This window comes from Salmo salar, chromosome 14 (assembly GCF_965601325.2).
Source record: "Salmo salar chromosome 14, fSalSal1, whole genome shotgun sequence".
Classification (NCBI taxonomy): Eukaryota; Metazoa; Chordata; class Actinopteri; order Salmoniformes; family Salmonidae; genus Salmo; species Salmo salar.
This window is the reverse complement of record NC_138304.1, coordinates 93,607,501-93,619,795: the sequence shown is the minus strand read 5'-3', so window position 1 is coordinate 93,619,795 and position 12,295 is coordinate 93,607,501. Positions and strand designations below refer to the sequence as shown.

At 47.7% G+C, this 12,295-nt stretch overlaps 1 protein-coding gene across 1 annotated transcript in view; it reads right to left on the bottom strand.

The window, feature by feature from the left end:
- Window positions 1–12,295, bottom strand: part of LOC106570539 (DNA-binding protein SATB1) — a 43,541-nt gene that overhangs the window by 22,395 nt on the left and 8,851 nt on the right. Inside the window, exons 5-8 of the mRNA XM_082961418.1 lie at window positions 11,641–11,752; window positions 7,744–8,291; window positions 4,920–5,129; window positions 4,459–4,617 (exon numbers count right to left, since the gene is read on the bottom strand). Of these exons, the coding sequence (XP_082817544.1) occupies window positions 4,459–4,617; window positions 4,920–5,129; window positions 7,744–8,291; window positions 11,641–11,752 (1,029 nt within the window). The remainder of the gene's footprint in view (window positions 1–4,458; window positions 4,618–4,919; window positions 5,130–7,743; window positions 8,292–11,640; window positions 11,753–12,295) is intronic.

Here is a 12,295-nt window from a genome sequence, read left to right as displayed (position 1 = left end):
CGTCCCATCACAACACAGCTCTACTAGACCCGTCCCATCGCAACACAGCTCTACTAGACCCGTCCCATCGCAACACAGCTCTACTAGACCCGTCCCATCGCAACACAGCTCTACTAGACCCGGCCCATCGCAACACAGCTCTACTAGACCCGTCCCTTCACAATACAGCTCTACTAGACCCGTCCCATCACAACACAGCTCTACTAGACCCGTCCCATCACAACACAGCTCTACTAGACCCCTCCCATCACAACACAGCTCTACAAGACCCGTCCCATCACAACACAGCTCTACTAGACCCGTCCCATCACAACACAGCTCGACTAGACCCGTCCCATCACAACACAGCTCTACTAGACCCGTCCCATCACAACACAGCTCTACTAGACCCGTCTCATCACAACACAGCTCTACTAGACCCTTCCCATCACAACACAGCTCTACTAGACCCTTCCCATCACAACACAGCTCTACTAGACTGTCCCTTCACAACACAGCTCTACTAGACCCGTCCCATCACAACACAACATGTTTTTTTTAAACATATATAATTATGGAGTGTTACATAATTATTATAAAGTCTAATTTAGGTCTGTGCTATTTCAACACGTCTTATTGCCTTGGCTCCTTGGGACTAGACCCGTCCCATCACAACACAGCTCTACTAGACCAGGGCCATCACAACACAGCTCTACTAGACCCGTCCCATCACAACACAGCTCTACTAGACCCGTCCCATCAAAACACAGCTCTACTAGACCAGGGCCATCACAACACAGCTCTACTTGACCCGTCCCATCACAACACAGCTCTACTAGACCCGTCCCATCACAACACAGCTCTACTAGACCCGTCCCATCACAACACAACACAGCTCTACTAGACCCGTCCCATCACAACACAACACAGCTCTACTAGACCCGTCCCATCACAACACAGCTCTACTAGACCCGTCCCATCACAATACAGCTCTACTAGACCCTTCCCATCACAACACAGCTCTACTAGACCCGTCCCTTCACAATACAGCTCTACTAGACCCGTCCCATCACAACACAGCTCTACTTGACCCGTCCCATCATAACACAGCTCTACTAGACCCGTCCCATCACAACACAGCTCTACTAGACCCGTCCCATCACAACACAGCTCTACTAGACCCGTCCCATCACAACACAGCTCTACTAGACCCGTCCCATCACAACACAGCTCTACTAGACCCGTCCCATCACAACACAGCACTACTAGACCAGGGCCATCGCAACACAGCTCTACTAGACCCGTCCCTTCACAACACAGCTCTACTAGACCCGTCCCATCACAACACAGCTCTACTAGACCCGGCCCATCACAACACAGCTCTACTAGACCCGGCCCATCACAACACAGCTCTACTAGACCAGGCCCATCACAACACAGCTCTAGTAGACCCGTCCCATCACAACACAGCTCTACTAGACCCGCCCCATCACAACTCTACTAGACCAGGCCCATCACAACACAGCTCTACTAGACCCGGCCCATCACAACACAGCTCTACTAGACCCGTCCCTTCACAACACAGCTCTACTAGACCCGTCCCATCACAACACAGCACTACTAGACCCGTCCCATCACAACACAGCTCTACTAGACCCGGCCCATCACAACACAGCTCTACTAGACCAGGCCCATCACAACACAGCTCTACTAGACCCGTCCCATCACAACACAGCTCTAGTAGACCCGTCCCATCACAACACAGCTCTACTAGACCCGCCCCATCACAACTCTACTAGACCAGGGCCATCACAACACAGCTCTACTAGACCCGTCCCTTCACAACACAGCTCTACTAGACCCGGCCCATCACAGACACCATTGTCAGATCACAGTCAGATCAACGTGTTTCTGAAGAAATTAACCGGCAATACTCATTCAAAAAAACAGCCCAATAAACTCTACAACATAAACCCATCGTACAGATGGGCTCCAAACAGTGCAGAGATTCATTGAAACGTTGCACTCAAATGAAATGATGAACTCTATACAGTTTTTCAATAACTCACAATACCAAAACAATTCGGCTACTCAAAACATCAACTGCATATTCCAAAAAGCAGCATCGAAAACAAATTTGAGAAACAAAACATCAGAAACAAAAAACAAAATGTTTCTGAAAAATGGTTTGATAATGAATGTAAAACAATTAGAAAACACCTAAGACAAATGTCAAACGAAAACCATACGCAGCAAAACAACCCAGAGCTACGATATGAATACTTTGAAACAGTATAAACATACACTGAAACGCAAGAAACTGAATTATACCAACAAGAAACTTGATGAAATTGAAAACGCAATTGACCAAAATCAGTTCTGGGACATGTGGAACAATTTAAGCACGACAAAGCCACAAGAAGAGAGATGTAGAGAGAGAGAGAGATGTAGAGAGATGTAGAGAGATGTAGAGAGAGAGAAGTACATAAAAAGAGGGACAGAGAGAAAGACGGGGTAGATTGAAAGAGAGAGATAGAGAGAATGGGGAGATGGAAATAGGGTTAGAGAGAGAGGTGAGAGAGGTAGAGGTGGAAAGAGAGGGACCGAGAGAAAAAGGTGTATGAAATGAGAGAGACAGAGCGTGACTAAAAGAGAAAGACATAGTCATGACAGAAAGAGAGGCCGAGAGAAACAGAGCCAGAGAGAAAAGCGAGAAAGAGGCAGAGAGGAAGAGGCAAAGAGAAAGTGAGGCAGAGAGGCAGAGAGAAAGAGAGGCAGAGAGAAAGAGAGAAAGAGAGGCAGCGAGAAAGAGAGGCAGAGAGAAAGAGGCAGGGAGAAAGAGAGGCAGAGAGAAAGAGAGGCAGAGAGAAAGAGAGGGAGAGAAAGAGAGGAAGAGAGGCAGAGAGAAATAGAGGCAGAGAGAAAGAGAGGAAGAGAGGAAGAGAGGAAGAGAGAAAGAGAGAAAGAGAGAAAGAGAGGAAGAGAGGAAGAGAGGAAGAGAGGAAGAGAAAGAGGCAGAGAGAAAGCGAGAACGAGAGGCAGAGAGAAAGAGAGGCAGGGGCAGAGTGAAAGAGAGGCAGAGAGAAAGAGAGGCAGAGTGAAAGAGAGATATGGAGGCAGAGAGAAAGAGAGGCAGAGTGAAAGAGAGATATGGAGGCAGAGAGAAAGAGAGGCAGAGTGAAAGAGAGATATAGAGGCAGAGAGAAAGAGAGGCAGAGAGAAAGAGAGGCAGAGTGAAAGAGAGATATAGAGGCAGAGAGAAAGAGAGGCAGAGTGAAAGAGAGATATAGAGGCAGAGAGAAAGAGAGGCAGAGTGAAAGAGAGATATAGAGGCAGAGAGAAAGAGCCCTCAACAGATGAAATCCCTGAGGAGGGAAATGATCCCCGAAACAAAAGACAATAACAAGCTTATGGTTGAGAGAAAAAGAAGAGAGCCAGAGAGAAAGAGAGGCAGAGGCAGAGAGAAAGAGAGGCAGAGGCAGAGAGAGGTAGAAAGAAAGAGACAGAGAGAAATAGAGGAAGAGAGAAAGAGAGGCACAGGCAGAGAGAAAGAGAGGCAGAGAGAAAGAGGCAGAGAGATGTAGAGGCAGAGAGAAAGAGATGCAGAGGCAGAGAGAAAGAGAGAATGAGAGGTAGAAAGAAAGAGGCAGAGAGAAAGAGAGAAATAGAAGCAGAGAGAAAGAGGCAGGGAGAAAGAGAGGCAGGGAGAAAGAGGCAGAGAGAAAGAGAGAAATATAAGCAGAGAGAAAGAGAGGCAGGAAGAAAGAGGGGCTGAGAGAAAGAGAGGCAGAGAGAAAGAGTGAGGCAGAGAGAAAGAGAGAGGCAGAGAGAAAGAGAGAGGCAGAGAGAAAGAGAGAGGCAGAGAGAAAGAGACCTCAGATGAACAGATGAAATCCCTCCATTCCACTGAGGAGGGAAATGATCCCCAAAACAAAAGGCAATAACAAGCTTATGGTTCTGCCTTGAAAACAAGCACAATAAAAGCACCAGTGTTTATGTGTGTTGGCATGCATGTGTGTGTGTGTGTGTGTGTGTGTGTGTGTGTGTGTGTGTGTGTGTGTGTGTGTGGTGTGTGTGTGTGTCTGCATTCATATGTGTGCACGTGTCTGTAAATAATCTGGCATTTTCTACACAGCCAGTTACTGCCCAATGTGGCTCTGTGTACAGATGGTATAATAAATTCACACACATAGAAAATCTGATAAAGGTACTTGTGGGAGTGTGTGTGTGTGTGTGTGTTACGCGTTTTCTAATATCAGTCTGAAATATAAACGTTTCCCTCTCAGTCCAAGAGGGAGGAGGGGAACTATGTAAAGCTAAAGATTGTCTTCGCTTCCATAGACATCCCTCCAGTCAGTGAGTACCATTCTCTCTCTTCTCTCTGTGTGTGTGTGTGTGTGTGTGTGTGTGTGTGTGTGTGTGTGTGTGTGTGTGTGTGTGTGTGTGTGTGTGTGTGTGTGTGTGTGTGTGCCTCTGTACCTGACTTTTGGAGGCGGCCATCTTGGCAAACATGGCCTGAGAAACCTTGGCTCTCTTCATCTCCTGTTGGATCTCCTCATAGATGGAACCGTTGATGTTAAGAACACATCCCTCGCTCTTCACCCCTCTGTTTATTACTGCTACTGGGGACAGCCTCGCCTGCAAGCGGGAGGGAGGGAGGGGGAGAGAGAAAGTAGGTGGAGCGGAAGGGGGGGTTAAAGAGAGGGGGGGGTTAGAGAGAGAGAGAGAGAGAGAGAGAGAGAGAGAGAGAGAGAGAGAGAGAGAGAGACGGGGTTATCCTTACTATAGGGATGCCTATGGAAACCCGGGAGTGCCAATCTTCAGCCTTGACAAAGTTCTCCTCTTCCTTTCTGGTCTGAAACAATCAAAGGAATATATCTTTGAGTGGCATGAACGAGACAGAACTTCAATACCCACACTCCCTTCTCTGTCTGTCTGACCTGTGTGTGGCGTGGTGGGGTCGTGTTGTTGGGTGAATGGGTGATAGTGGTCGACGTGGTCAGACTCCTCTCCCTCTCCTCCTGGTAGATACGGTCGCGGTCGCCCTCAGGTAGCTGGAGGAAACTCTGCATGGACCGCAGGTTCACCAGGAGAGACTGAGACGCACTCTTAGGATCCTCCTCTTTACGCAGGATCTCAGACAGCAGGCCCTGACACACAGAGATAGACACCATCAGGTACACACATCCTAAGAGGGGATACACCGGGGCGTCGCAAAACAGTAGGTTTTTAGCCGCTACAGACATTAACAGAGCATACATCCCTTTATCAACCTGGGCCTGGGTTCCTCCTGAAGAGAACGTTGAAGACTCATGATTTAAATGAATGGAAGCATCTACTTGTGGCAAGTTACGCGTCCAGCGTAGCAGCACTGTAATGTTGACCAGGCCAAGAGATAGACAGATCAGTTCTGATAAACATACATAACTAACATGAAGAAACCTGATGGAAAGTTTTGTACTAAAACAAACCTGTCTGAGGGTCATTTAGAATAGGAGTTTCTTTGAACAGACAGCATGTTTTCACAGGTAGTATTTGTCTGTTCAAGGTGTTAGAGTAAACCCAGTAGACCTTCTAAAGTTCTGCTATTAAACTGATTAGTCCCTTATAACATCATTATCTGTCTGCTTCTGCTCTTACAGGAGTCAGACACTTCCTTAAGATGGGGCTCCTCCCTCCCTCCCTCCCCAGAAATGTGCAATTTTGTGCTTCACTCCAGTTGTTACGACTATACCCCTCTAATGTAGACCCCCCCCACCCACACCCACACACACACACACCAGCCATTAAGCCTTTACACTCCAATTGGGTCTTCACACTCCAAGCCCCACTCACTCTACCCCTTGGCACCATGCCCAGGTGGAACATTCCTTCCACGCCACACCCTATTTTACCTGGCTGCTGAGCCCCGTTGTCATGGCGACGGGGGGGCAGGTGGCTATAATGACAGCCTTTGGTAATTATCATAACACCCATGATGATGCTGGTGATAATGATGGTAATAATAACAGTGGGCTACGTCTCTCTAGAAGCTATTCATGTGAGTGCCTTCTAACTGCAGGAGCACAGGACAGACAGGAGGAGAGAGGGGGAGGGAGGCAGACAGAAAGGAGAGAGAGAGAGGTATCAAATGGGGAGAGATAAAAATCAAGGGATAGACCAGTCACACAAAGACACAAAATGGATACAGAGAGTGAAATAGAGTAGGAAATATAAAACGAGAGGAAGATATATAGAGAGATGAACAGAGAGAGTGATAGAGAGATTGAGAGAGAGAAAGAGTAATGGAGAGAATCGAGGGATGGAAAAATTGGAGCGGTACAGACTCCCTAGGGGAGTGCGATTAGAGAGGTACAGACTCTCTAGGGGAGTGCGATTAGAGAGGTACAGACTCTCTGGGGGAGTGCGATTAGAGAGGTAGAGACTCTCTGGGGGAGTGCGATTAGAGAGGTAGAGACTCTCTGGGGAGTGCGATTAGAGAGGTAGAGACTCTCTGGGGGAGTGCGATTAGAGAGGTAGAGACTCTCTGGGGGAGTGCGATTAGAGAGGTAGAGACTCTCTGGGGGAGTGCGATTAGAGAGGTACAGACTCTCTGGGGGAGTGCGATTAGAGAGGCAAAGACTCTCTGGGGGAGTGCGATTAGAGAGGCAAAGACTCTCTGGGGGAGTGTGATTAGAGAGGCAAAGACTCTCTGGGGGAGTGTGATTGGAGAGGTAGAGACTCTGGGGGAGTGTGATTAGAGCGTTAGGGGTACAGACTCTCTGGGGGAGTGTGATTAGAGAGGTATAGACTGAGGGAGTATGATTAGAGAGGTAGAGACTCTCTAGGGGAGTGCGATTAGAGAGTTAGGGGTACAGACTCTCTAGGGGAGTGCGATTAGAGAGTTAGGGGTACAGACTCTCTAGGGGAGTGCGATTAGAGAGCTAGGGGTACAGACTCTCTAGGGGAGTGCGATTAGAGAGCTAGGGGTACAGACTCTCTAGGGGAGTGCGATTAGAGAGCTAGGGGTACAGACTCTCTAGGGGAGTGCGATTAGAGAGTTAGGGGTACAGACTCTCTAGGGGAGTGCGATTAGAGAGTTGGGGCACAGACTCTCTAGGGGAGTGCGATTAGAGAGTTAGGGGCACAGACTCTCTAGGGGAGTGCGATTAGAGAGTTAGGGGTACAGACTTTCTAAGGGAGTGCGATTAGAGAGTTAGGGGTACAGACTCTCTAGGGGAGTGCGATTAGAGAGTTAGGGGTACAGACTCTCTAGGGGAGTGCGATTAGAGAGCTAGGGGTACAGACTCTCTAGGGGAGTGCGATTAGAGAGTTAGGGGCACAGACTCTCTAGGGGAGTGTGATTAGAGAGTTAGGGGTACAGACTCTCTAGGGGAGTGTGATTAGAGAGTTAGGGTCACAGACTCTCTAGGGGAGTGTGATTAGAGAGTTAGGGGTACAGACTCTCTAGGGGAGTGTGAGTAGAGAGTTAGGGGTACAGACTCTCTAGGGGAGTGTGAGTAGAGAGTTAGGGGTACAGACTCTCTAGGGGAGTGTGAGTAGCTAGCCCAGCAGCTGCTCCACTGCTGTCACGAGTTCCTACTGCAGAGAAGAGCTGGGACACACACACACAGTCATAGACATGCGGCAAAAGGCCATGCCAAGAGCTAATCACCACGCACACATCATGAAATCAGCCCCTCCTTCTCTCCCACCCCTCATAAACCCCTAGTTTACAGCACAGTCCCATACATCCAGTTCCCCCTGTCCCTGTCTGTCCCATACCTGGGTCCTGTTGAAGGCCACACGGGCAAACACAGCCTGGGAGATGCCTGCTCTCTTCAGCTCCTCTCTCACCCACTGGTAGATCTCACAGTAGATGTCTGATGGTCCACACACCTGGCTCTGGGACCCAGACCCGGGTCCTGGTGGTCCAGCCTGGGGCTGGGGGTCGAGGGCCTTGGCTAGGGCCAGAGAGGTGGGAGGCCTCCCCACAGAGGGGTGGTTGAGGAACTGGTGGGGGGAGGTGGAGACAGATACAGATAGGCTCTGCTGGGATAACATACGGGTAACTGCATACTGCTGGTTGAGGAACTGGGCCATGACAATCTGTTGGGGGTTGACTAGCTGGGGGCTGAGGGGGGCGGTCACCAGCCCTGGGGGGCGGAGACTTGGGGCCAGGCAGCCACGGCCAGAAATATGGGCGGCTCCCCCATGAGGGAAGACGAGGGGCGAGGAGTCGGCCTGTTCGGCTGTGTTGCCTGGTATTGGTTGATGGGTAAAGGTCAGATGGGTGGAGCCCGGTTGGGATTGGTCAGAGACGCTATCAATCTCTGAAGTGAGGAAGAGAGGGATGGAGGAAGAGACGGGAGTTAGCAAATAGTAGCTGTGGCTTTTTATACTAACATTAGCATTGATGATGAATACAGGTTAACTATATCGTCAGAGTACCTAACTGAGGAACTCAACTTAACCTTGCACAATACTCTAGATGCAGTTGCACTCCTAAAAAACAGTGGTCATAAGAAACTAGCTCCCTGGTATACAGAAAATACCCGAGCTTTGAAGCAAGCTTCCAGAAAATTGGAACGGAAATGGCGCTACACAAAACTGGAAGTCTACCGACTAGCTTGGAAAGACAGTACCGTGCAGTATCGAAGAGCCCTCACTGCTGCTTGATCATCCTATTTTTCCAACTTAATTGAGGAAAATAAGAACGATCCAAAATGTATTTTTGATATTGTCGCAAAGCTAACGAAAAAGCAGCATTCCCCAAGAGAGGATGGCTTTCACTACAGCAGTGATAAATTCATTAACTTCTTTGAGGAAAAGATAATGATCATTAGAAAGCTAATTACGGACTCCTGTTTAAATCTGCATATTCCTCCAACGCTCAGTTGTCCTGAGTCTGCACAACTCTGCCAGGACCTAGGATCAAGGGAGATACTAAAGTGTTTTAGTACTATATCTCTTGACACATTGATGAAAATAATCATGGCCTCTAAACCTTCAAGCTGCATACTGGACCCTATTCCAACTAAACTACTGAAAGAGCTGCTTCCTGTGCTTGGCCCTCCTATGTTGAACATAATAAACGGCTCTCTATCCACCGGATGTGTATCAAACTCACTAGTGGCAGTAATAAAGCCTCTCTTGAAAAAGCCAAACCTTGACCCAGAAAATATAAAAAACTAAATCGGCCTATATCGAATCTTCCATTCCTCTCAAAAATTTTTTAAAAAGCTGTTGAGCAGCAATTCACTGCCTTCCTGAAGACAAACAATGTATATGAAACGCTCCAGTCTGGTTTTAGACCCCATCATAGCACTGAGACTGCACTCATGAAGATGCTCTGCATCTGTCCTCGTGCTCCTAGACCTTAGTGCTGCTTTTGATACCATCGATCACCACATTCTTTTGGAGAGATTGGAAACCCAAATTGGTCTACACGGACAAGTTCTGGCCTGTTTTAGATCTAATCTGTCGGAAAGATATCAGTTTGTCTCTGTGGATGGTTTGTCCTCTGACAAATCAACTGTACATTTTGGTGTTCCTCAAGGTTTCGTTTTAGGACCACTATTGTTTTCACTATATATTTTACCTCTTGGTGATGTCATTCGGAAACATAATGTTAACTTTCACTGCTATACGGATGACACACAGCTGTACATTTCGAAGAAACATGGTGAAGCCCCAAAATTGCCCTCCCTGGAAGCCTGTGTTTCAGACATAAGGAAGTGGATGGCTGCAAATGTTCTACTTTTAAACCCGGACAAAACAGAGATGCTTGTTCTAGGTCCCAAGAAACAAAGAGATCTTCTGTTGAATCTGACAATTAATCTTGATGGTTGTACAGTCGTCTCAAATAAAACTGTGAAGGACCTCGGCGTTACTCTGGACCATGATGTCTCTTTTGATGAACATATCAAGATTGTTTCAAGGACAGCTTTTTTCCATCTACGTAAGGTTGCAAAAATCTGAAACTTTGTCCAAAGATGATGCAGAAAAATTAATCCATGCTTTTGTCACTTCTAGGCTGGACTACTGCAATGCTCTACTTTCCAGCTACCCAGATAAAGCACTAAATAAACTTCATTTAGCGCTAAACACGGCTGCACGAATCTTGACTAGAACCAAAACATTTGATCATATTACTCCAGTGCTAGCCTCTCTACATTGGCTTCCTGTTAAGGCAAGGGCTGATTTCAAGGTTTTACTGCTAACCTACAAAGCATTACATGGGCTTGCTCCTACCTATATTTCCGATTTGGTCCTGCCGTACATACCTACACGTACGCTACGGTCACAAGACGCAGGCCTCCTTACTGTCCCAAGAATTTCTAAGCAAACAGCTGGAGGCAGGGCTTTCTCCTATAGAGCTCAATTTTTATGGAATGGTCTGCTTACCCATGTGAGAGACGCAGACTCGGTCTCAACCTTTAAGTCTTTATTAAAGACTCATCTCTTCAGTAGGTCCTATGATTGAGTGTAGTCTGGCCCAGGAGTGTGAAGGGAACGGAAAGGCACTGGAGCAACGAACCGCCCTTGGTGTCTCTGGCTGGCCGGTTCCCCTCTCTCAACTGGGATTCTCTGCCTCTAACCATATTACAGGGGCAGAGTCACTGGCTTACTGGTGCGCTTCCATGCCGTCCCTAGGAGGGGTGCGTCACTTGAGTGGGTTGAGTCACTGACGTGATCTTCCTGTCCGGGTTGGCGCCCCCCTTGGGTTGTGCTGTGGCGGAGATCTTTGTGGGCTATACTCGGCCTTGTCTCAGGATGGTAAGTTGGTGGATGAAGATATCCCTCTAGTGGTGTGGGTGCTGTGCTTTGGCAAAGTGGGTGGGGTTATATCCTGCCTGTTTGGCCCTGTCCGGGGGTATCGTCAGATGGGGCCACAGTGTCTCCTGACCCCTCCTGTCTCAGCCTCCAGGATTTATGCTGCAGTAGTTTGTGTCGGGGGGCTAGGGTCAGTCTGTTATCTCTGGAGTATTTCTCCTGTCTTATCCAGTGTCCTGTGTGAATTTAAGTATGCTCTTTCTAATTCTCTCTCTCTCTCTCTTTCTTTCTCTCTTTCACTCTGGGAGGACCTGAGCCCTAGGACCATGTCTCAGGACTACCTGGCCTGATGACTTATTGCTGTCTCCAGTCCACCTGGCCGTGCTGCTGCTCCAGTTTCAACTGTTCTGCCTGAGGCTATGGAACCCTGACCTGTTCACCGGACATGCTACCAGTCCCAGACCTGCTGTTTTCAACTCTCTAGCGACAGCAGGAGCAGTAGAGATACTCTGAATGATCGGATATGAAAAGCCAACTGACATTTACTCCTGAGGTGCTGACCTGTTGCACCCTCAACAACCACTGTGATTATTATTATTTGACCCTGCTGGTCATCTATCAACATTTGAACATCTTGGCCATGTTCTGTTATAATCTCTACCCGGCACAGCCAGAAGAGGACTGACCACCCCTCATAGCCTGGTTCCTCTCTAGGTTTCTTCCTAGGTTCTGGCCTTTCTAGGGAGTTTTTTCCTAGCCACCGTGCTTCTACACCTGCATTGCTTGCTGTTTGGGGTTTTAGGCTGGGTTTCTTACAGAACTTTGTGACATCAGCTGATGTAAGAAGGGCTTTATAAATACATTTGATTGATTGAACTACCCTTTTAAGCGCACCTGTAATCTTACCCATGACGCCTTTGGTCTTCCTGAAGTGCTTGTACCAGCGGCCAAACTCGTGGCACTTGGTGGCCGACACGTTTGCGTAGTAGGTGCTGTTTACAATGGAGGAGATCATACTCTGAGAGACGGGGACAAAATACAACAATATGGAGTCAGCGAAAACAGTGTCAGGGAAAAGCATTAGGAATACTGATCCCCAATAATCAGATCAATACATTATGAAGTAATAATACAAGAACATATTATATACGCCAGCCTGAGAGACACTCTATTCTCCTCTTGGTAACACAGCTGAGGAACTGTGTATTACTTCCATTAGAAGTCAGAATATAAACAATTAAATATACAGTAGTATTAAAGAGACAAAGAAGTAACGATTCCCATTTTAAATCATCGTTCTGCCTCTCATTTTACCCGTCTCCATTTTTCTCCCTGTATCTTTGTGAATCTCAGCTGAACACAGAATGTGTGATAATAATGAACTCCGATCTGTGTTATTAAAACATACCCCCAGGTAAACTCTGTAATAAAGACAGATGAGTCTGTGTGTGTGTGTGTGTGTGTGTGTGTGTGTGTGTGTGTGTGTGTGTGTGTGTGTGTGTGTGTGTGTCGCCTCAACTAAGTGCAATCTGTTGTTTAAGAAACTGAAGCCAAAGGAAAT